At 32.3% G+C, this 26589-nt stretch overlaps 1 protein-coding gene across 1 annotated transcript; it reads left to right on the top strand.

The window, feature by feature from the left end:
• Positions 1-3144: 3144 nt before the first annotated feature.
• On the top strand, positions 3145-25795 carry LOC110448358 (adhesion G protein-coupled receptor E3-like). Its single transcript, XM_021494543.1, has 26 exons — positions 3145-3216; positions 3540-3782; positions 4370-4570; positions 5032-5187; positions 5705-5809; positions 6688-6782; positions 7519-7707; positions 8453-8524; positions 9006-9117; positions 10417-10530; positions 10775-10838; positions 11271-11385; positions 11787-11845; positions 13013-13106; positions 14329-14432; positions 15228-15330; positions 16086-16236; positions 17395-17464; positions 17738-17804; positions 18501-18586; positions 19849-19975; positions 22588-22629; positions 23031-23108; positions 23323-23365; positions 24920-24972; positions 25349-25795. Exons 1-26 carry the CDS (start codon positions 3159-3161, stop codon positions 25406-25408), a joined length of 2661 nt encoding a protein of 886 aa, XP_021350218.1. The 5' UTR covers positions 3145-3158; the 3' UTR covers positions 25409-25795.
• The last annotated feature ends 794 nt before the right edge of the window (positions 25796-26589 follow it).

Raw genomic sequence — 26589 nt, 5'->3', positions numbered from 1 at the left:
AATTATTAAAAAATGGTATGTACATTGTATTTATGATATTAATATAACTTGATATCCTGTAAATAATCTTCATGAATGCAATTGAAACTTGATAGATTAAGTATATCATAATAACATTGGATATGGTGTACATAGGTACGATTCTGCATGGTTACCATATTAAATATGTCTTCATGTTCAAAATTGTCATATCTTTGTTTTGATTTTGATTTTGTAAAAAGTACACTTACAGTATAATCTACTTATTTCAGAGGATTTTTTTTATAGAAAGCATATTTCAAAATAAATAATGTTTTAACTAAAATAAATGACATAGCATCTTGAATTTCTTAACATAATAATACAGTTGTGTGACAGAACAACGCAACAAAATAACGTACGCACATCGTGCATACATCGTGCGCACACCGTCCACACATCGTCCACACATGGTGCGCATAACTGTGCGATTTAACAAACGTTCGCCCCGTTGTGCGCTTCGCTTCGCACAAATGTTCGAATTGGTACAATTGATCAATAAATATTACGGAATGAAAAAATCCGGAAGGCTCGTATGGAAGAAGGAACACCGTATATATGAATTTCTCATCATATTAATTAAGATTATGTTCAACTTTACAATGCGTGTAACACAGTATTACAGTGACCGTTAGACTGTCAAGAATGGGTTTGGCTCCAAGGTAACAAAACAGGTAAATAACGTCTTGATTAGTGACCGGAGTTTTACCTGGCGCCCTGTGCCTGACATAGAAAGCGGATATATAATACCGTATGACTGCTATGAAAACATAACTGCACGTTAAGTATTTGATATTTGCATTCGTTTTGGTTTATAGCTCCCCTTCACCTGGAAGTTCACTTGACGAGTTACGTAGGTGCCTCGGGTGGGGAAAACTACAGTTCAAGTACTATGGGACCGTGTTCATATGTGTTATAATTTTACATGTGTTGAATTGGGTCGACCGAAACACAAATTCTATATTTAAGTAAATATAGAAGGATCTGCTTATAGATGAAGCTAGAATATAGAAACATACTTAAAATATCAAGTTAATGTGTTTAAACACGAAACCGTATAAATTGTTAAGCCATTTCTCATTTTACACAAACCACGATTGTCATCGCACAACGTTCGTTCATCGTCCGCACAAATGTGCACAAGCAATAATATGAATGACATCAAGTTATATTTGTCATGACAACATTTAACATACGTTGTGACTGAAATCCTTCTTATTTTATTTTATATAAACCATACAGAGAAGTCTTCAAACAAAAACACAGTTTTACCGCTGGCTTTAAATACCTTAAGTCGGTGTATCAGCTTCATAACAACGTAAACATATTATATGAGCCCACATGATTTACTGCCCGGGAACAGGACACACAAATAAACGACTTCGTATCCGAATCATTACGAACGCTGTCGACAAGATAATTGTGTTTACTCTTAGTTCTAAATCATGTCAATACGTGATATCAAAGTCTATAAAGACGTCAACGTGGGACAGAGGAGCATCAGAGTTTTATAAACTGTCGGGGAATGTTTGTGAACAGGCTGGTGCGTATTTAAATATGCATATTACGAGAAGTTATCTATAACTTGGGAATTTTGTTTTCATATGGAGTTGGGTGGTGAATCCGAATCAACCAGAACATCACATGACAGACATTTATTAGTAAAATGGATGAATACAGTGTAATACTTTCTACTTCGTTACTGATGTGTTTATTCTGGATTTATTTGATATAAATGTGTCTAGGCAGACGGGATCTATTGTATATGATTAAGTCTGGTGAGTAGAATTTTAGATTTAACCTCAGACTAAACAATTTGATCAGAATTTGTCCACAATTTTGTTTACGTACTTAATTAAGTTATGTTTATATATAAGTTGTTTTGATTTATTTTTAACACATTTATCCCTGAATTATTGACATATTGTTAGACATAATTTATTTGTTATCTATTCCCTGTCGTGCAAGAAAATTGTACAATATCTATAATATACTGTTTATTAGCTTTACTGATGGCAAATGTTTTTAACGCAAATAACATAGGGATCATAATCATGCTAAACTTGTGATAATTAAGAAAGATGCTTTTTTGTTCTAATAGTTATATAATTTAAGCAGTAATCTTATTTGAGAAACTTCAGCGACGATTTCCTTAGCAAGTGACGTTATTTCAGTGGTTAAATTGACATAACTATCGAACAAGTTAGTTGTAAACTCCCATGATACACACTTATTACAAATGAAATAGAAAGTTTAAATTGCAATCTCTATAAACCATGTCGACAATCGGATACTAGATTTGTGGTATCACCGAAGGGAAATACTTGATCACATGAAACAGTATCTAAGGATTGAACGGAGCGAAATTTGTCTTTTGTTGTCGCACAATCAGGACAGGTATTTATAATTCAAGTTTCATTTAAGCAAATATCACTGATGTGTGTCGTGCATTATTGTATTGATTTGTAAAAAGATCATCAGCAACCGCTAGCCCTCCACCAGTGTGTCGCGGGTTCGAGGCCGATGTGGGTCAGTTGCCATGTACAAGGCGCAAGTCGGTGATTTTTCTCCGGGTACTTCGGTTATCCTCCACCGCCAAACCATCGCTTGTCCTGAATGAAGCTTGTGTTTGTTTGTGTTTTACGTTCTATTAACAGCTATGGTAATTTAAGGACGTGCCAGGTTTTAGTGGCGGAGGAAAGCCGGATATCCCGGAGAAAAACAACCGACCTACAACCAGTACCTGGCGACTGCCCCATGGAGGCTTTGAACCCACGACCCAGTGGTGGAGAGCTAGTGGTAGCAGAATGTCAGAGGTCTTAACTACTTAGCCACCGCTGCCCCTGTCCTGAATAAGTACAGCCTTAAATAGAACGTGAATCATAATGAACTAAACTATCGTCCAAATGATTAAGTCATACAAATGCGGGAAAACAATTTAAAGAAGAGAATTAACAAACACGTGCGATGAGGTAATATCACAACGTTATGTATTTATGTTTCACATATTAGTATCAGGGCATAGGATATTTGTAGAAAAGATCATGAATTATCTTTATAAATATACAACAAACGAAAGTTAAATGGTGGTTATTATTGGGAAACGTTTTATTGCAGAAAAAGGTTTTCGAAGAATCAACATGAAATTAAACGAAATCTTGTTGTGTTTACTTTGGATCCTCACCGTCAAAGCAGCAGGTATGAAAATGATCCCTTATATTCAGTTCTGTCAAGATGAAAAGTTGAATTGTTCATTTCTAAAAGTTACTCAGTCAAGCAATTTGTCTCTCATTACAAAAGTCTTCAGCATGTGATAAAATAATTGCAAATTCTGCACAAAAATCGACATGACAGAATATTATCTGAACGAAAAAAAGCTGAAAATCAGGACTATTATCTTGACTTTCTTTAAAAATGGAATCCGTTGCATTCGCAGAATGTTGAGGTTCAATTCTGCTTAAATATTTAAATGATTTGCTTTTTTTTTAATTTTTAAGAGATCAGCTAACTATATTTTTCAGTGTGTCCTGATGGAGGCATAACAAATCATAACCTTCCTTATGATTCATTATACGAAGAGGGTGAAAGAGTAACACTGCCATGTCAGTTTTTTGCACCTGCCGATTGTGGACCTATCACATGGGGAAAAATACCATCAGGACAACCCGTTATTCCTTCTACAAGAATACGAATAGATGACGTCACCAACGAGACCGCGCTTTATTCGACACTTACTATCGACCCAGTTTCCGTGCGAGACGAAGGTAATATATTATCTATATAATAATACATGACAGTCACTAACATCGGTAATGTACAAATTAATTTGCTTTTCAACTGTCAGTGGCCCGTATTTATCCTTCAAGAGAGGTCAACACCTATAAAGTACCTTAAAAATATATATACTAAAAATATATATACTAAAAATATATACTGGATACAAAACAATGAAAATGAACTCCCTCTGACTGCCTGTAGTATTAGACTGCTATTTGAAATGTCTTGACATTTTCTGACAGCTGGCTTTACCGACTCGGCACATTGTTGCTTAGTGAGTTGTTTTCAACCGTTAAGAGTCGAGATACTTTACAAAGGAGACAAATATTTTCGAAAACTCGCAAAGTATGTTATTAACTAAGGTTTGAGTTCAAAACAAACACAGCATTTAAGCCCCAAAACTTGATTTTCATTAGGATTAAGTGACATTATCTAACCGTTACTGGTGACGTCACAATATGTGATATTATACATGTTAAATGTGTTATGATGTAATGTAGTAATGACATGAAATTATAGCCATGCGATTATACATAAGGTTTTTTTTTTTTTTTATATTTTTATAATTATTCAGGAGGGATATTCTGTAGTCTCAAGCAAGTGTTCATTCAATTCTACATTCAAATAATTCCACTACCAATGGTAGTTATCTCCCCCTTATTCAAGGCTGCAAAAGAAGGAAGTGACGTCATTGTCACATGTAACGTCACAAACCAACACCTTCGGCATTTCAATGATACCTTTCAGTGGTGCCACGGCTCTAATACTCTTCAAGGTAAATGTATATATTTTTTCAACTTTATTTACTCACAATTGAGCCAATTAAAATATCAGAACGAATTCTCATAAAATAAATGATTTGGCATATCATCATTGTGACAACCATTATAGCTAAGCAACAACAGTTAAGCTGCCATTTTCTATACAAATATTCATCTTAAATAAAAAAATATAAAAAACAAAATGTTCTTAAAAATTTCAAAAACTCTCAACATGGAAAATTTGGTATAAAGTTAGAAGAAAATAATTATAATAGTGATTGATATTGAAGAAAAACTTTTCGATGATATAAGATTAGAGAAAAAGCAATTTCCTTTGTGTAAATATTTTTTTCAACAACGCACATGTTAATTTCTGGTAAAAAAATGAAATGTGAAATTAAATTTTAAATTGAATCATTTGTGAAAAATACGTTTCGATTTATTAAAGAATATTTTACCATTGTTTTTTTTCCAGATACGATGCATGCCGACAATATGTCAATTTCTAGGCTTTTTTTGTCTAACGTCGCTATAGAAGACAGTGGGCAATACAGGTGTGGCGTGCGTGGTTACGGCGACACATGCGCAAACATGAAACACGTCAGTATATTAGAGGTATATAGAACAGAAGGTAAGTGTAGAATGTAACAATCACTTATAAATATATATACATATATACAAATCGCCTTAAGAGCCCCAAGATGGGCGAAAGCGTTAGCCGATTATACTAGTCTTCGTGTTGTGTGTTTTTTTTTATATACATGTATATTCCGTTATCTTCTTTTGGGAGCAGACATTGATTGTTATGTCATAGGTTTGTGTGAGAAATTTACGTCGTTTATTAAAAAATTGATGATGTTACTCTCACAAACCAATGACCTAACAATCACAAGAGAAGATAACTCTGCAATACGCAAAGACGGAATATATTTGATTAAATCTATTATATCTCTTTTTGCGTTAAAAGAGAAGCAGTTATCGCTGTTTTAAGAATAAGAACAGAGTCATGTTTACTGTTTTGAATTGTGGCAATTTTTAATACAATGTTTGATCGCAGACAATTGAAATAAAAATAAAAATGTGAGACCTTTTATGAAAAAGTTCTGATTGCAGAATTTATAGACCAAATGCCAGTGATATGTTTTCAGGCACAAACTTTTGTAAAGAAGTGTTCGACGACCATACTGGACTGACCTGGATAGCCACACCTGCGGGGAATATTGTAACACAGCCGTGCATGGCCAATTTCACAGGTATAGTTACGGGCGAGATAAGTCATAGTTTTTCAAACGCGAATATTACATTTGCGAAACTTAACATTCCTTTTTAACCTAACTTTAACAGAAAAACAATGCTTAAGTTTTAGTCAGAGACATTATATATGGTATTTTACTTCCATGTTTCGGCGTAGGACAGCTACGTAGGACGAAAGCAATTAAGAGCAATATGCATGTATAGCAATAGAAGTAACTGTTTCAACACTCACGTGTTATCATTAAAGAGCTTAAGCTTCGTTCAAGCGCCTTCTGCGTACTTGACTTGAAAACAATTGAATCCATATGCATTATATCGGAGTTTAAATGTGCATCATAGAAAAAAAGTATTTAATCAATTTCTGAATGTTTAATTTAATTATTTTTTCAGTAATTTACCGTTTATTTTTATGAATTCTTTCCGATAGTTTTTTTGCTTATTTTTAATGTCGGTGTATGCAATGTGTCGTTTAAATGCATAGCTTTTTTTTTTAGATACATACGTAGATTGTATAACGTATTATACTATACAGATATGTATATATGAATTATGCAACCAATCATTTTTATGCATTATATTATAAAAAAATAGATTGAATTATGGTATCTATAATTTTCATGTATGATAATATTAAGATTAATAGAATTTAGCCCTTCATTATTTTATGCATCATATCATTAAGATACATTGAATTATGCCCTTTATTATAAAGATAGATTGGAGTATGCCATTTTTTTGTGCATTATATGATAAAGATAGATTGAATTATCTTATCTATCATTTTTATGCACAACATGTTTAAGATAGATAAAATTATGCCATTAAATATTTTTATTCATGATATTATTTAGATAGATTGAAATGCATGTTGTTGAAGGTGTTGTTGAACGTAACTGTGGAGCTGACGGTGTTTGGGGAGTCGTCGTCACAATAGGGTGTGTCAGACAAGAGATTCAGTCAGCACTGGAAGACGTACGTAGTATCTACAAGGGGTATAGGTTACAACTTAATACAAAACAAGGCATCATCTATTCATGTGATGTTAGTTGATTAATACCATGATAATTATGTGGTTTCAATTTAAATTATCATCATAATGTATACTTCATTTTGAGACTGATTTGAAAAAAACCCAAGTCGACCACCAGACAGCCATCTTTACTTTTAAGAATTTTTCTTCACTATTTCTCAAGACAGTTCTTCATAAACTTTGATAAGTTGATATCCATAAGGCCTACGTTGTGCATATTTTATTTTAAAGGCCGGTCAGAAAAGGTTTTTTATCACTCTTTCCTAAGAAGTACTTTATATACTTCAGATTGAATATTGAGCAGTAAAAAGGTCAAACAACAACCTCTCTTTGAAATAACAATCTCATACACAGCAATATTAAGTTCTGATCAACACGTACAGTAAGGTGCATTTACTGTTTACATGACTCAATCCAACAGATAGGAGAAAGAATAAGAAAAGTTCAATCTTGGTCCCTAGCATCACCGATGAGTCAAAGAAGGACGAAGAAGCTTATTGATGCAGCGTAATTTATTTGTACAAAGTGCAAATTCAGAATGTTTTAAGGTGCAGTATGTTTCGTTCATCTTGTATAGAATCTTTAAAAATGGTACGCTGGTCGGCATCAAGATCCTTCTGGAATCTCTTGTTGCTTTTGTATTAATGAAATGCAAGTCTATTTTGTTTTAATTTTTAGCTCATTCACCTCGAGACTACACCTGGGAATGCCGAAGTAATTATTGGGAACGTTATTGCAAGTATATCAGAAATCACAACGAATCCAGCCAGCTTAACCTCTGGTGACCTCAACTCCACAACAGCAGTCTTAGAGAAAATTGTCGCTATCATAACAAATACTGCAGAGACTGTTCTCGTCAACGAACAGGTAAGGTATTCCGATCTTCAAACCGTCCCGCAGGAAATGAAGTAAAAGGTTGTTATTGACAGGCTAATATGTTCCGACCCACCTGTAATTAAGTAATAGGTTGTTATTGACATGCTAGAGGTTTCCGACCCACCTGTAATTAAGTAAAAGGTTGTTATTGAAATGAACATGAAACTGACATGTAAAAGTGTAGGAGCCGTTTAAATGATGCTAAAGAACATCATTATGAGTGTATGAGTCGGCGTGTAAGATATCAATTTTTGATTGCTTTGACGATAAAATTCGTTTGTAGATGCATGTAAATTGAGATCGTTTTGTTTGCTAGCCCATGTTGTTCACGGAAGGTAGAAATTCTTTTATATTCAATTGTGTACCATACATTCATATTTTCAAACTTTATTGAAACTAATTAAGGTCTCGCGAAAGTTTGGGACAAGCCAAATATTCTCTGATGGTATATTTATTATGGCTTATTGGCATTATGTTTTTGGCCACACCAGGATGGCTCGTGGACTTAAAAAGACTAAAATATTCAAATCCTGTTTTATTTTACACTTGCCTATTTTTTGTTTGTAAAAGTTTAATCTTCTTTGATAAAAATAACTGTATTGCTTTACATCCTCAACGAGTCAAACATTTACAAAAGCCAGAAACCCATCTAAAATTGTTTCAAAGTTGGATTTTGATATAATTATTTGCGATGTTAGGATCGTGTTTTTTGAAAAAGATTGCAATCAATTTTCAGAAATTTGTTGGCATCATTGATGACATGCTTGCAGAAGATAACCTGGTTTCTTGGGCTGAAGTAAACGATAAGGTAAAATCTAATAACTGTACGCTTTGGTCATTTTTACTTTTCATGTTCAAATAACCTCATTTTCACCATATAATACTTATTATAGTTAGATATTTGAAATCATAGAAGGTTATGTTGTCTTACGAAATTTCTTTCGTTTAGCCAGTAACAGTGTCAATTTTAAAACGAAATGGTCAAATTATAACCCTAACTTGTCGTTCAGTAAAGTTTTCTGATCACTCAGGGAAATGTTTTATAATGATATTACATTGTATCATGATATGCACATATGATACCCATTGTTAAATTTGAAATTAAATAGTGTTAAGTTGGTGATCCTTCAACAGCACAAATATAACCACCACGAAAATCAATTGTTACGCAGTATAATAAATATCTGTATTGTAAAGAGTGTTTCTTCATAAAACTGTTTGATGGCCTCATCAGTGTTTTTACCTGTAGTGTATATACTTTCCGTTAAATACCCATATCTTTGTTTTAGAGTTCGGATGCAGTTGCCAGTAATCTCATGAAGATTATTGAAAATTTTGGATTGATATTTTCTCGCACAGTGACCACTGCCAACCCAATTATTCTGAACAAGAAAAATATGAGTAAGTAGATATTTGAACTTTTCAAAACTTTTTCGTTTGCATAATCTTTTCACAAAATTTCATTTCTATATAATCATAGATACATGACGTTATTGGTAATCAATTACTTTAAAGTCTTAAGGATGTGTCTTACATACTGTAATAGAGATGTGTGTACATACACCGTACAATCTAGATATACACCGTACTCATTATAATTTTTGAGATAAAATGTTTAAGTGAAATATGTTTTTTGCGTCACCTATTCAATTTCATCCCTCTTAAGAATCCCTGTTCAACCGCACTGTAGATATTCGCATGTGGAGTTACCTCCCCTGACTCTTGTTTTGGACATAGCTGTAGCACAATAAAAGGCAGGAATTAGAAGTAGCTGAGTCGGTAAGAGCAATAGCAAAACATTGTAAAATCAAGGGTTCGAATCCCGTTCTAGTCCCTCTGACATTTAACACTGTTGTTGTTTTAATTGATTTATTCCTTATTATTTTTCTTAAAAGTGCCGCAATATACGGATTTATTTTCGGAACTCATTCACAAAAGGCGCAATCACGCTCAAGGCGTAGTCATAGTTTTGGGCAGTGGTACAGGGATCCTTAAACATAGCATAGATGGTGTATGTAATATATATATAGGATCTTTCATGAGTTTCTATTTCATATCAGATTTATGAAACGAGTTTAAGATTTTTTCAATAGGCAAGCTAAAATGAAAAATTCGTGACGAGTTTCATAAATTTCATATTAAATGAAATCGAGTGTAAGATCCTTCTTATCACATAATCAAAATTTGTGGCATTTATTCGTGTAAAACGTCAATTTACATGCAACCTTGAAATGTAAAACGCCGCCATTTCGACTCCAGTGCGTAAGTATGTGACGTCATGTACTAGCAAACAATTAAAACTTACAACCAAACACAGGTAATATTACATGGGTTAATAAGCAAAAAAATATGACATGGGTATATTCACTGGATAACACAGTATTTTATGTGAAAATTGAACGTTACACGTTCCTTTAGACTTTTTTAACAGTTGAAATGTTTTCCACTGTATAATGTATTACAAGTCGTCTTTTTCTACATGTATGGAGCTCGCGTAAGTAAGGTTTTAAATTATGAACAAAACTTTTTTTTTCGTCAGATGTCTTGACAATTTTGAAAGAAAATAGAAATTATTATAAATGTAAATCGAAGATACCAGTTATGTTTTTCATTCGTATTACGTTGATTTTTTTAAACTCAAAGTTTTATTTTAACTCAAAGTAGCAAAATTTAAGTTTTACATGTTTATTTATTTTGTAGATGTTGAATTCAGACGAATTAACTTAACTACACCTATGATTAACTTTCATCCTGAACAAACCTTAAATGGTTCTGAAGTCGGCATTTCCTTGAACCTGGACTCAGATACTTCAGGCATGTATTTACATGTACTTTGTGGTCAATATAAGTCTTACATGTTTTTCTTCCGTAAAATGCAATACGATTTCTTTTACAATGGGTATTGTTCTTGTCACGGAAGGTGAATCATTGCATTGTTTAAAGGGGTGTTTTTTTAAAGATTTTTTTCTTGAATCTGACGACTGTTAACTTATTCATAGCTTCACCACATAAAACACCTGCGATATATTTTATTAATTTTGTAAAATCCATATTTCAGGAAACCTAACGTACACAGCTGCGTTCTATAGAACTATTTCAGAAATCCTCCCAAAAAGCAAAAGGTAAATAATTAATACTTATAACACATGACAATAGTATGATTACACGGATACAGCTATGAAACATCAAAAGTTCAACCCTACCATACAGTAATTACTGTGCCGAAACCAAATGAATCAATTACTAGGAAGGTTTATTTTTTATTGATTTTACTGGGCCTATTTATTAAATCTCTTCAGTCCAGGATGCAAAGACAAATCATATTTGTGCTTTATAAAAAAATAATCTGGTTAAATAAAAAAGGAATGGAAAGATAAAATGGAATTATGAACACAAAAATGTTATTTTGCACACATGAAACAAAAAAAACAATAAAAAACAAACCAACAATAACAATAAACAAACTCATTTCACTATAGACTTCCCAAACAAAATGTTCATTATAATATTCGGTCAGCAGCTGGAACCTTGCATTTTTTAATATTTTTTTTAAGTTACGGTGAGTTTGCTTCTGAAGTTATCTCCCTTTCAATTGGATCTGGAATTGAAACTAACCGCTTGTCATCGCCTGTCATGTTAGCCTTTGATGTAGAGAAGTTAAAACGAAAGGTAAGTCCTTAAAACGTCTTTGAATGTCATTTTTGCGTCTAAAGTTTAATGTTTTTTTTTTTATATCTTTACAAATATTGGTATAGAAAAGGTAATATACATGAACTGTTTATACGACCAGTTAAAGCAAGACCGTAGTTCATTTTCACAAAGAGTAAGATTGGTCCGTTATCAATGTCTTTGTCGTTCAGGCCAAATTTAAAAAGATTTTTTTTCTAAATTGATAAGGTGGTCAAAACGACTTTATGAACAATTAGAATGCACGCGTAACTATACAACTAAAAAAGGCTAACCCGTATTCAGGGGCTGTAGCTTACAACAACATACAATTGTTTGTTTAACTATAAAATGGATAAATACAGCCATTTGCACTGGACTAAAATCTTGTTGTTTTTTTCCAGAACAACCTGTCTGGTGACCTCAGCATAAGATGTGTGTTCTGGGATTTTGGGATAAAACAGTTTGTTTTCCATATTTTCCATTTTTAAATGTATGAAAGTATACGCAAACCTGATTACTGCATTAAGACATACGACGCATAGTTTTAAAAGTAGTAAGCAAAGCAAACAGACGAGATGATATACTTTGCATATATTTGTGTTAAGATGTTCTGGTAGTATCGGATAGTATTAGGTGTTGCACCGCTGCAGTTCGGGAGATTCTTCAGCGCTCAACTTAAAAGAGAACAGAGGGTTCGCAGTATTAAGTTCACGAATACATATATTTCTTTATTATAATGATAAAGATAGTGAATTAAAAGATATATATAAACGACAAAATAAGTAGCACATTTTTTTTTAAGGTTTGGAGGTAAATGCAGAAAGTCAAGCAAAGTAAATATTTAATGCACCATATGACAATCAGGTCCATTTAGGATTTTGGTACTTTTCTAACAAGTAAAAGTCAATGTCTAAAGTATTCCGAAACAATGAACATGTAGAAATTAATTAAAAGGAAGGACAACAATGTCCTCATTAAGCTCTATGACATTTATCATGACTGAAGATCTTGCTGATCTTAAGAAGAAGTTCATTCAAGGAAAAGTATATGGATGCATGGCTCAGTATAAGATCACATGTTAAGTGAGCTAAAACTATATTATTATTAGATATATGAATAAAATCCTTCTTAGCGTAACTAATTGACAACGTTTGGCTATTACGAGACGACTAGTATTATAAACCGTGTAATATATCAAGTACAGAGTTAATCGAAAATTCTACAAGAAAAAATAAAATAGAACAAAATAACGAAAAACACTTCTATTGTATATATTTATTGAAAACCCGTCTTCTGTCCAGCAAATTTACTAATAATTTTTTTTAATCCTTTAAGTATAGTATATCATATGTATGTTGTCGGTGTAATCCAGTTAAGGCAAATACTTCGCCATTTCGTTTCGATTAGGTTAGCTGTGCTTTACAAGTTCAGTTAAACTTTTCCGAATTTGGTTGTCGAATGACGTGTTGCATTATATGTGATGAGTATGTGTTGTATAAATGTTTCAAGTAACTTTTTGTTATGTAATTAAATCTAATATATATCTAATTGAAAAAACTTTGCTTTTTAAAAAAAAATAACTATTACAATTTGGAGTTAAGATTTACTAAAACTGATATATTTTTAGATGGTCTAGCAATGGATGTAGATATGTGAACGAGTCCTGTCAGTGCGATCATCTGACCAACTTTGCTGTACTGATGAGTCCTATACAAATACTGGTAGGTGGCGCTGTAGTAACCCAAGACAACATAACAAAAGGAAAAACAACATGATATATATTATATTAGAAACATGATACAAGATCAAGGATGCTGTAAGAGTACATGAGCTGTCTTTATTAAGGAACAAATGATTAAATGAAATTAATGCAATAGAAATATTAAATGTGCGATATGTGGGTGTATACTATTTCGTGTTCAAGTGTGATATTTTTTCGGACCATGCATAAATCTGAAGTAGATTAATCATAATGAATTATAATGAATAATGATTTAACATTTAATTCAATAATTAGATTTCCTGGTGTGAAACTGGTAAAATAATATATTTAAATGTACGATATGTGAGTATATAGGTGCTAAGTGTGATAATTTGTTTGTAATATTTATAAGTTGATCCTTACTTAAAAAGATTAATCATATCGAATAATGAGAAATTATTCATTTGATAATTTGATTTCATTGTAGTTAAATATATTTAGATTTGCTTATATTTGATAATGTCATGAAGGCGTGTAGACTATAATAGTGTACCATAAATATTTTTTTAATTTATTTTCCTTCAGTATATTTCTTGATTTTGTCTTCGTGTGTTTCAATATTTATTTATATTAACTCTACATTTACTTTATGCAAGAACCTTGAAGAAAAACTACTTTATATTCAATAACATTCATCAGATTAGAAATATGCAAACTTTGGTATCATATGTTTGTTATCTATCCTACCACACCGTGTGTTCAGTTTGATTTTGTTACTACATATAATCATAACTTATTTTCAGCTTATGCGAACGTACCAGATTAAAAAGAGTATGAACGACATTACTGAAACATTAGGGGTCGGTTTGGATTCATCTTCTGTAAATTTTGTAGCAGTGTGTTGAGATAGATTTTGAGGGTTGAGAGATAAACGGTTGATTTTTATTAAATTACTTTTGAAATTCGTCCTCATAAACGTGCATGTTTATACAGCTGTGCTAAAATAGTGTCAGCATTAGGTTGTACTGAATGTCCCTACATTATGGACAAACGCTCTGCAGCATTGCCTATTAAAAATGTATTGATACTCTCAGTGATCACCAAAACACTAATTAACACCAATTTCACCATAACTCCCTTTAAATCGTGTAAAACTTTACATTGATACCTGATCTACAAATAATGTTGGTTTATAAGCTAAGTAACCATTTGTCGCCTAATTTTTATGTTTTATTGTTTAGGATGAAGTGACACTGATAAGCCTCCGGATAATCACAATAGTTGGCTGCAGTATTTCAGTGGTAGGGACCGTCCTGACCATGCTTACTTACCTTGGATTATGGAGGTATGCACTTAGCACACGTGTCTACGTTATCTATAACATATTGACATTTTTATTTAAAAGCAAGTCATTTTCGTTTTTGCAAATTCTATTTAAATATCAGTTTAAAATATTTACGTAATGCCGTCTGCTAGATAACCGAACTAATCGGTAGTGAAGCGGACGCAAAACGAAGCAATCAATCAATCATTTACGTGACGAGAGTCTTCGATGAAACAGAAGACAATTGCTCTTCCGGAACGCATGCTCTTATTTTCCTGAACATTTTCAATGGACCCCGTGTAGATATTTGATTTCCTTAATAAAGATTTTGCTCTAGTTTTATTGATTTTGAATTTGAGTTTTGTTGGCAGTTCACTACTTTCTTGTTGCTGTTGCGCAAACCGGATCAGTGTCGTTTATAGCAAGCATCGTGGTTGGACATGCATTGTTTTTTGCAGTCACTTTATTTATCGCCAGAATTTATAAGTCAATCACATGAACGTATCTTAGGTTTACCTTTCGAAAATGCATTTTTTATCAGTTTGTTTACAATCAAACTGTTTAAATATTAAAGGGGAGGGCAGTTTTACGATGTCAAGGAGAATTTAGCATGAGTGTAGTTTGGATCTGTCATATTTTAGAAACCTCTAAGCGTAATAGTCAGTTTTGTGTTTTCACATCAATAAAACTGCATTTGATATAAACAAAAATGCATTCCCGAAATTCCCCAATTCATTTTCTATTTAAACGTTGCTGTGTATAACACGCTTATGTTACTGTACAGATTTGTGATGTTTTTAAACGATTTCTTTACAGAAATGTGAAGAACGATCAAGCACGCCTGCTCATGAATCTCTGTGCTGCATTGACTGTAGCTTATGTGTTGTTTCTGACGGGGATAGATAAAACGGAAGACAATGTGAGTGGCAAAGTTTATTAATCTTTACAACATGTAGTCATATAATCTAGTCACGGCAGACAACTGCACGCATGACTATAGTTGCAATATAATATCACGAGTTGTTGGTGTCCTTGAACAATAAAGAAACTCCAATAAAACATATTAAATCTATTTCCATATTTATTATCTAATTTTTAATTCTCGATCGATAATGTAGCAAGACAGCGTCACAGACACATTGTTAAAGTGTAAACACGAATTACTAATAACTTAGATAGTCCTGCATTTTATTTTTAATTGTGATTATATTTTCATAGGAGTTATGTCCCTTTCTGACTTTCGTTATATTTCTTTTCCAAGGTACTGCTGCCTATATTTCTTATATTTATGAAACAACAAGTGACACGTGTTCGGTTTATTAAATAGTTGAGTGATCGAGATTTATCTTTTTGTATAATCTATATCATAGGAATTGTTTTTTTAATTTTTCATGTAGGAAACATAGGTTTACTTGTAATCCAAAGTCACTATGCAGGTTAAATTTTGAATATATATTTGACTAAGATTCTATTTTATACAAGTCAAATTAACCACGGGAAATGAACTGAAGCTATGAATCGCCTGAAAGTCAGATTTATGGATCAATAAGGTCGACAAATTAGAAAATGAAAGTCCAGTTTAAACACAAGCAAAAGTGTCCAGATTTACAAGGTGCCAATAAACGTTCAAACAATATTGCCGAGAATATAAAGATTCGAATTTATATTTAACAGATATTTTGTACCACCATAGCAGCACTGTTACACTACTTCTTCCTAGTGACGTTTTGTCTGATGCTGGCTGAGGGCATCATACTTCTGATGTCTGTGACGGTAGTATTTTACTCCAAGTCCAAACTCAAATGGTTACTTTTTTTCGGATGGGGTGAGTATGTCTTTAGCAATATAAACATATAAATATTGAATTGTCAGAGTCATTATACTACAAAGACACTTTCGCCCTTAGTATTAGTTCCTGTTACAGGGAAACTTTTGTCTTACGCCGGTGAAATCTGTGTTCGCCGAGCGATAGTTTTCCCTTCAAGACTATGGACGGACGGAATTGTTTTCATGCCGGTATGAACGGAAATCGGTTTCAAATATATTCTATAAACATGTAATATATATTTATATTTATGTATTATTACCGGAATGAGCATCGAAAATGCTGTTCAATACATATATTTCCACTCTAAATTTTGTAGTTATCCTTGATCTAAATATAGATATTCCCTTTATTTATATTTTCGATATTGAAGTGTCTGTGTCGTCAGCGCAAACAAGATTCATGGAACAGTTTAACGTCACAAAAAATGTTTGCTTTTAACGGGTTTCTCACGTTATTAGAAGCGGTAGGGGAAGCTTCTGACATAGGCGGATCAAATTGCTTTCATAGCCCTGATAACACAATTTCTTCTTGTAATGCGTATTAAGAATTTGAAGTGGAAATGTTAATATATTTGATTGCTACCTTTATCATATTGTTCACTAATGTTTGATTAAATAAACAAAATCTTTAAAAGGCTAAAGTTACTATGCGGCGAAAATTTCGCAGTATATGGTATTCGTTGTGGCAGTGGTAACTTTTATATAAGAGTAATTCAAGGAAATTAATCTTCTCTGTTACATTTCTATCTGCTTCTTTTATCGTGTATATAAATACTGTGAAAATACTTATTAAAGTGAATTCAAATTCTAACGTATTTTAAAATTGTCACAAATAAGCGGATTCAGAAATTAGCGCACTCACAATATCAGGCTATTTACAAGAAATTAAATGAAAACTCAAAAAGCGTCAAAAATTGAATACCACTAAAATATGTACAGTTACAGCATGATTACCGATTTCATTCCCCCGATGTACTTTTAGCAAACATATTTCTAACCTCAGGGTTTCTTTCCAATTCTAACAATTTTATGAAGGTTTTCAGCGTAATAACCCCCGACCATGAACTTAGTTTTATTTAAACACTTCCCTGTTTAGAGATTTAGAGAAAAAAATCACAAAGCATATAGCAGTAAGTGATGTTTTACCGATCCCTAGGTACTCCGGCAATTGTGGTAGGGACAACAATCGGAATAACACACGGAAAGGAATATCATTCTCAGCATCAGTGAGTAGGAATGTAAAGTACATACACATGCTTGTAAAACTGTTCACAAACTATGAATAAATCAGAGTGTTAAAGAAACTAGGCCCAAGTCAATATTATTCTAATATGTATATATATTTATCATTAATAAGCTATTTCGAAAATGTGTTCTGTAACTCTTTCCATATGTTCAAAGAAATAATGAGTGGTTTGAACCGATATTATAAATATTTAAAAACTAAGCATATTTATCAGCTATGATTTATAAGTCATAAATAATTATGTTTGTTTCAGTTGTTGGCTTACTCTTTCTAATGGAGTACTTTATTCATTTGCGGGTCCAGCAGTTGCTATAATTCTGGTAAGTGTTGAAAAGTTGAATATTTGTTTTCAAACGAAGGTTGAGCAACTAGTGAATGATGAATAGAAATAATAATATAGTAACATTTTCCAGTCCGGTCCACCGTCAACACACTGCTTACACACAAACTTTTTTTTCAAAAATGGGTTCTCCTGCGGTAAATAAATGAAAAAATAAGTAGTTAAAAACGATTTCACGTACTATGTAAAAGTAATGAACAAATATTTAACTCATAAACACTGTTGTCTTATTGTTTAAAATGACACATTCAGGCTTGAGAATTAAACTTTGAACTCATTAGGTTATTTACACAGTAAACCAGGCCTCGTATTTATATATACAACGATAAAATAATATAAGCGCCTTTTGGTGCAAAGAAAACTTTCACTTCCGGTGGACAATTTGGTTACACTTTATTTTGTCCTATGGTGTTTTTAATTCTTACTCCCACCTTTGTCGAATTCGAGTTCAAATATTTTCCATGTTTGTTGACCCTATGATCAGGTTTTTTTGCTGTCTTATTTTATTTGATTCTTTTGAAACTGAAAAATATAAATACTATTGAATTCACGTTCATAACAATCAAGTCAAAATAACATTTCCCCTACTATTCGGTTTTGAAAGTTCATGTTGTATCGAAAGCTAAATTTTAAATTACAGGAAAGTTGTTCAGATCATATCTATGCATATTTACAGGTGAACGTTGCGGTTATCGTTCGTGTACAAAAAGCTATCTATTCGTCACATTTTATTGTAACGAAGACACAAAGACAGAAAATCATGTAAGTATTCTAATGTGAACGTATTAATGTTGTTTTGTAAATATCATTCCGTGCAAGTTGCAATTCAGTTTATCAATTAACTGCATAAACTTAGTCGGCCTACTGGTATCACTGCCACATGTGTCTGAGTTTATTGCTAATATTTTCGCTTTTATATGAAACAAATGCAATTAGGATTGATGTATTTTCCCCTTCAATTGAAAATTTCCCATTTTTATCGGCAAAGGAAGGTGATTAATTGGAATAGCAACAGAGAAACAGCTGACGCCACGCGTTTCCCGTGCAATATGCAAATCATGTCTGATACAATTCTTTCTAATTCTATTTTTTTATGAAATAAATAAAACAATCATACGAAATACGCGTTGATTAAAGTGCCGGGGAACGTTTTAAATAATGTTCTATTGAGAACTATTTTCAGAGCACGTAGTTATGCAATTGTAGCAGTAGTGCTCATGCTATTAATGAATACACTGTAAACAGAAGTTGAACGTATACTTTAATAAATTAGGACATTGTCATGCCTATGGAAATAGTACAATGTACATAATACTTTGTGTATATATTGCATTAAGGATGTATTAAAACGATTGGTTGAATGATATGCTTTTTGAGGAAACAAACATCCACGCATGCCGCGTTGCATTGTTAAATCAGATTTCAGAACAGATTGTCAAAGACCGAAATTACAGCACATGTGGCAGCAATGTTAAAACATCAGACTCATATATATGTAAGACCACACACTTGTGTTTTTCTAACGAATCAGAAAGCACGAGTTTATTGTGCGGAATTATATATTGACTCGTGCGCGGTCCGCGCATCCGTGAATATATTCGTCCGCGCAATAAACTCGTGCTTTCTGATTCGTTAGAAAAACACAAGTGTGTGGTCTTGCTTTTATCACATACCTTCCGTATTTGGTAGAGATCGATACAAAGATTTAATGAACTTTGATATTGTTTGCAAATACCGGAAACTTTTCAGTTCGCCATGACAAGGGGATTCCCATAAAAAGTAGTTCCGGCTAGAAGGTAAATGTGCAATACAGAACGTTGTATTTCATGGTCTGAAAATAGGTTGTATTACTATAACAAGATTCAACAGGTATGTGATAAAACCGGTGACGTTACGGTTATACAGATACTTAAGATTTTGGTCATTTTAACGACGCTGTGGTGGTTTATACCGTTTATTAAGTATGTCATCTTTTTAATATTGCTTTGTTGTTAATTATTGCCAAAATCATTTAATATATATAGGACTGGCGTACGGAGCATATCGATACTACTTCCGGTTTTGGGGGTCACGTGGTTGTTTGGAATACTAGCTGTGAATGCTGACCTTGTCGTATTCCAGTATGTGTTTGCATTAGCGAATTCATTACAGGTAATATATCACTACATGTAGATAAAAACCACTACAAATATTTTGAGTAAATGGTTTATTAAACAGTACCGAAAAAACATGTACAGTAAAACATCGATGTAATGTACAGTAAAACATCGATGTAATGTAAAGGAAAACATCGCTGTAATGTACAGTAAACATCGATGTAATGTACAGTACAGGTAAACATCGATGTAACGTAAAGGAAAACATCGCTGTAATGTACAGTAAAACATCTATGTAATGAACAGTAAAACATCGGTGTAATGAACAGTCAACCATCGATGTAATGTACAGTAAAACATCGATGTAATGTACAGTAAAACATCGGTGTAATGTACAGTAAAACATCGCTGTAATGTAAAGTAAAACATCGCTGTAATGTACAGGAAAACATCGATGTAATGTACAGGTAAATATCGATGTAATGTAAAGGAAAACATCGATGAAATGTACAGGAAAACAATCATGTTATGAGCAGTAAGACATCGATGTTATGTACAGGAAAACATCGCTGTAATGTACAGTAAAACATCGCTGTAATGTAAAGTAAAACATCGCTGTAATGTACAGGAAAACATCGATGTAATGTACAGGAAAACATCGATGTAATGTACATTAAAACATCGCTGTAATGTACAGTAAAACATCTATGTAATGAACAGTAAAACATCGGTGAAATGAACAGTCAAACATCGATGTAATGTACAGTAAAACATCGATGTAATTTACAGTAAACATCGATGTAATGTACAGTAAAACATCGCTGTAATGTACAGTGAAACATCGCTGTAATGCACAGGAAATCAACGCTGTAATGTACAGTAAAACATCGCTGTAATGTAAAGTAAAACATCGCTGTAATGTACAGGAAAACATCGATGTAATGTACAGGTAAATATCGATGTAATGTAAAGGAAAACATCGATGTAATGTACAGGAAAACAATCATGTTATGAGCAGTAAGACATCGATGTAATGTACAGTAAACATCGCTGTAATGTACAAGAAAACATCGATGTAATGTACAGTAAAACATCGATGTAATTTACAGTAAACATCGATGTAATGTACAGTAAAACATCGCTGTTATCTACCGGAAAACACTGATGAAATGTACAGGAAAACATTGATGTAATGTACAGGTAAACATCGATGTAATGTAAAGGAAAACATCGATGTAATGTACAGGGAAACATCGTTGTAATGTACAGTAAAACATCGATGTAATGTACAGTAAAACATCGATGTAATGTACAGTAAAACTTCGCTGTAATGTACAGTAAAACATCGCTGTAATGTACAGGAAAACATCGATAAAATGTACAGGAAAACATCGATGTAATGTACAGGTAAATATCGATGTAATGTAAAGATGTACATCGATGTAATGAACAGGAAAACAATCATGTTATGAGCAGTAAGACATCGATGTAATGTACAGGAAAACATCGCTGTAATGTACAGTAAACATCGCTGTAATGTACAAGAAAACATCGATGTAATGTACAGTAAAATGTCGATGTAATGTACAGTAAACATCGATGTAATGTACAGTAAAACATCGCTGTTATCTACCGGAAAACACTTATGAAATGTACAGGAAAACATTGATGTAATGTACAGGTAAACATCGATGTAATGTAAAGGAAAACATCGATGTAATGTACAGGAAAACATCGTTGTAATGTACAGGAAAACAGCGATGTAATGTACGGTAAAACATCGACGTGATGCACAGTAAAATATCGATGTAATGTACAGTAAAACATTGGTGTAATTTACAATAAAACATCGCAGTAATATCGCTATAATGTACAGTAAAACATCGCTGTAATGCACAGGAAAACATCGCTGTAATGTACAGGAAAACATCGATGTAATGTACAGTAAAACATCGCTGTAATGTACAGGAAAACATCGATGTAATGTACAGGAAAACATCGATGTAATGTATAGTGAAACATCAATGTTATTACAGTAAAACATCGATGTAATGTACAGTAAGACATCAATGTAATGTACAAGAAAACATCGATGTAATGTACAGGAAAACATCGATGTAATGAACAGTAAACATCGATGTAATGTACAGTAAAACATCGATGTTATGTACAGTAAACATCGATGTAATGTACAAGAAAACATCGATGTAATACCCCTCGTTGCATTGTCACCTCGTTTACCGTCAACATATTTGAAGATTATTTTTCCATAACTCTTTTTTACGTTTTCAGTGAAAAGAATTTTACTGCACATTTATCATTTTTTTTTGTAACTTTTTTAGTTAAAGTTATGTTATATTAAATTTTATTATCCGCTTCTTTTAACTTGTTAATAAATGGAGAAGTCATGCATGAAATCACGTACGTACCATGAATCGTTACATTTAAGTAAAGTTTACCAGATTCTAATGATTATGAGGATTAAGACTTGAACAAAGATAAAGATTAAGTGTTATTAAACATTAAATTATTTTTATCTTAAACAAAGTCAGTTCTCAGAATTCTTTCTGGAGCAGGGTATTTACTTTTGGAGCCATTTGTCATACACGATTGTATTCTAAGAACGTCCGTTAAAAATGTTTGAATTCAATTTAAACTGTTTTACAGGGCTTTTTCATATTCCTGTGCTATTGTGTATTCAGTGTTCCGGTGAGTAATTTTGTATATATATTTTGTATTTATATTTCACATAAACGAGGTAGCTATCATCATGTTGACTATCAGACTTGATGAGTTTTTGTAATGTAAGCGGTATCGGATGCTAAACTTACTAGGATTTTCAATGATTTGTTGTAATGTTGTTCTATGTCATTAAACAACTCTGACATTCCATTGCGATAGAAATCCAAAATCGATTGTATCATCCCAAGGGTAACAACTCCTTACTGTTAATCCTGTCCATCCCCTCATGTATATTGCAGAGACATTTAATTTCAAATTGTATATTTTATCTCATTTGAAATAATCGATAGTTAATTGTTTATAGCTATTTGTTTCTTTCATATTTTTTGCACCCTTTACATGGATTGAAGCATTTTTTAATGACATAGATCCGCCGAGCGTTGGAGAGAAAGATAAAGTTGCTGACATCAGCCGCCTTATCCTCAAAGGAAAATTACAAAATACAGGTAATATATGCTAGCTGATAGGTTGTTAAAGAAAAAGATTGGACATATATATATATAATAACGTTGTCCTACAAATAGGAACGAGTTTTTTGCGAAAAGTATGCGCGTGAACATATGCTATGGAGCAAAATGATCAGATAATGAGGCACTGACTGAAATGATTCCGAAAGTGTTTCCTCCCTTTTAAAACAAAATTAATTTCCTTTATTTAAAGGTTATTAAGACGAAACCTACAAACTATACAGTAGCTAAATACGGTAAGTATTTATGGTTTGCTATTAGTTCATGCATGGCTTCATTTAGTAACATTCTAAAAGGAAATAATGAACTATACACTGTATATTTACTAAAGGTTTTATTGATAGTATATACATACGTTTCTTACCTGCATGTTCATTATACACTTGTAATGATATACATTATTTATTAACATGAAAACCCCCAAAACAATGTTATACCAACTGGCAAACAAAAGTGGGAAAATTATACTATCAGTGAGGAGTCATGGAAACAGATATAAACTTCCTTTCCGGATCACTAAAAACTCTAAACTACAATGGTTTCAGTACAGGATCAATCATCACATTCTAACTACTAACTCTCTTGTATTTAAAATGGGATTAGTTGAAAATTCATTTTGCTCTTTCTGTAAAACACATCGGGAAACTATTGAACACATTCTATGGGACTGCCAAGAATTTAAAAGATTGCTTCATAATTTTGAGAGGTTAATCAAAATTTTTCATATCAACTACTCATTGAATAAAAAACAATTTATTTTTGGTATAATTTGTGCAGACGGACCAGATGCGGAAGTTGACAATTTAATAAACTTGGTAATTAAATATTATATTTATAAAACAAAATGTTTTTAAAATAAACTATCTATATTAGCACTTCTCAATGTAATTCAGGAAACATACAAAGTACAAAAACACATTTCAAATAGTAAATATGAGTCAGATAGGTTTATAGGATATTGGAGAAAATGGTCCCCACTGATAGGGACACCCTGACAATATGCCATATTATATGCACAATAACAGTTATTTTTTTTTTCATAAGTATGTTTTGTACAAAATCAAATATCTATAGAGACCATTTCTTTCCTTAATCTTCTTTATTACACAACCGGAGAATAGACAATTTTTGCACATAATTTATACTTATTTATGTTAGTGTTGTCTCATGTTTTCAAATGTATGTTTGTGTGCAAATTTGTTTATTTATGTTATAATTTTTGTGTAGATGAATGTATATATATATGTGTGTGTATGTTTGTATACATGTTATTATATGTACATGTAGTGTGTAAGTAAGTGTTCGTCCTTTATGTTAGGTTCAAATGTTTTAGTACCTCAACTAAATTTACTAAATTTATGAAATATGATGAAAGAAAGTGACAGAAAGATGAATGTTGAACGAAAACCCTCCTATGAGAGGACAATACAATGTAAAGGAGGAAGATCCCAGGGCTCCTCAACCCTGGCTTCCTCCGTAAACACTTGCCGAGGAAATAAAATATTTGAACCTGAAAAAAAAACACCCCAACAACATGAAAACCCCCTTCAGTTGATATTGGATTAGTCGAACACCAAGTCGAACCAGTCAAGCTGATTATAACAATTCAGCCGAGAGGTGATACAGTGTAAAAACAATGTAAAACTTGTCATCTAAAATGTATGACACACAATGTAAGGTTAAACATATAAATATATATGATTAAATAAAAATCACTTTCATAAAACTGTTAAACAGTCGAATATTTCATTTTTTATCTAATTAGAAATATAATATCAATAATTTTACAGCGCTAACCAATGGCGTCCCGACACCCTTCAAAAAGGCAACAAGCTATCAACAAGTACGTATATTGCTATTACACAATGAAATATCCTTAACAGTCATATATTAACAGTATGACAACTTTAATGGCGTCAACAGCTTATGACTAGTCCAAGATTATACCTATTTTAAAACAATCGAATTAGAAATATATCATCAATAATTTTACAGCGCTAACCAACACAGACAGACAGACAGACAGACAGACAGACAGACAGACAAACAGACAGGACAGACATACATACAGACAGACAGAAAGGTCAGAAAAGACATGTTTGAAAGTAAAATGAGGTTATGTTGTTCAATATGTTGCGTCATGTATTAACAGCGATTTGATCTTAATTGCTATATATTTTTGTTACTCATATATAATATTTGTTTCATTTGAATTTCAGGCAAGCCTCGTCAGACGTTTCAATTCATTTACGGCATTGCCTAATATTGGATCAAGGTGACCTTGCCGGATGTTCTAGCTCAATAAGCACGAGCAGAATATGAGCAGCATCTTTGATATGAGAACATGAAACAAACACGGACATGGACAAAAATCACAAAAATCACAAGAAATGCAGGGAAAGTTAAAGACAGCATAAAATTCAGTATATTTATCTAAGACGTTATGCGAGAAAAACTTTGTTATAATGCCTCCAATCATTATCTATTTTACCAATGACCAACGTATATTTAAATCAAATTATCTGTTTTGTGTGTATAACAACCCATTTACACGTCTCCTTTGGTAAATCCACAAACACCTTTAAATCACCAACGTTTCGATAATAACTGATGGCAATATAACGAGTTTCTACTGCAGCATATTAATGTGATTACACTATTTGTTAACAGAAATGTTATGTACAATTTTAACTTATCCATTTTAATATTTTAAAATTGTGATAAAGATAGAATTTTTTTTTTGCACATTGTTTTTATATGACATGCGGAAGATTTATATTTATTCTACACACCGGTGTGTTCAATAAATGTATTTCTTATTTAATGCATAAATACCTATGAAATATCAAAGTAAATAACATATCTATACATCTTATTGATTAATAGGAAAAGTGCATATCATCATTCGTTAAAAATATCTTATAATGTAAAAACCCTTTCGGAGAGGATACGTATAAAATATATTTTTAGAACATTAACATTAATGCGGAATGCATTGTCTTAAGAAAATTATGCAAATTAAATAATCGCAAATATACTGTACACCTGTCAACCGTTTATTTAGAAAAAATGAAATTGCATTATTGTTGATAATATTTGTTAAGGAAGGTGGAGAAGAAGATGGATATATACCAAAATGTTGCTATCAAGTCAGGGGAACAAAACCATAGCAATTCTTTGGAAAAACAATGGTCCACAAAAAAACCCCAAAAAACTCAACAACATCATTATTGCAGATAGTTTACAAATGATCTGTTTCCTTACACAAAAACTTAAATAAAAGTTTCACCTTTACCGACATTTATCAACCCATTACACAATCCAGCTATTTTAAAACTATGCATAGAAAATATTTGATGGTATGATAATAATAAAAGAAAATTATTGATACAATTGTCTAAATGGTTGTGTTATATCTACCTTTGGAGTCCTTATTTATATACAACTACTACTACTACTA

This window comes from Mizuhopecten yessoensis, unplaced genomic scaffold (assembly GCF_002113885.1).
Source record: "Mizuhopecten yessoensis strain PY_sf001 unplaced genomic scaffold, ASM211388v2 scaffold4025, whole genome shotgun sequence".
NCBI classification, from domain to species: Eukaryota; Metazoa; Mollusca; class Bivalvia; order Pectinida; family Pectinidae; genus Mizuhopecten; species Mizuhopecten yessoensis.
The sequence above is the reverse complement of the archived record's forward strand: the minus strand, read 5'-3'. Positions and strand labels throughout refer to the sequence as shown.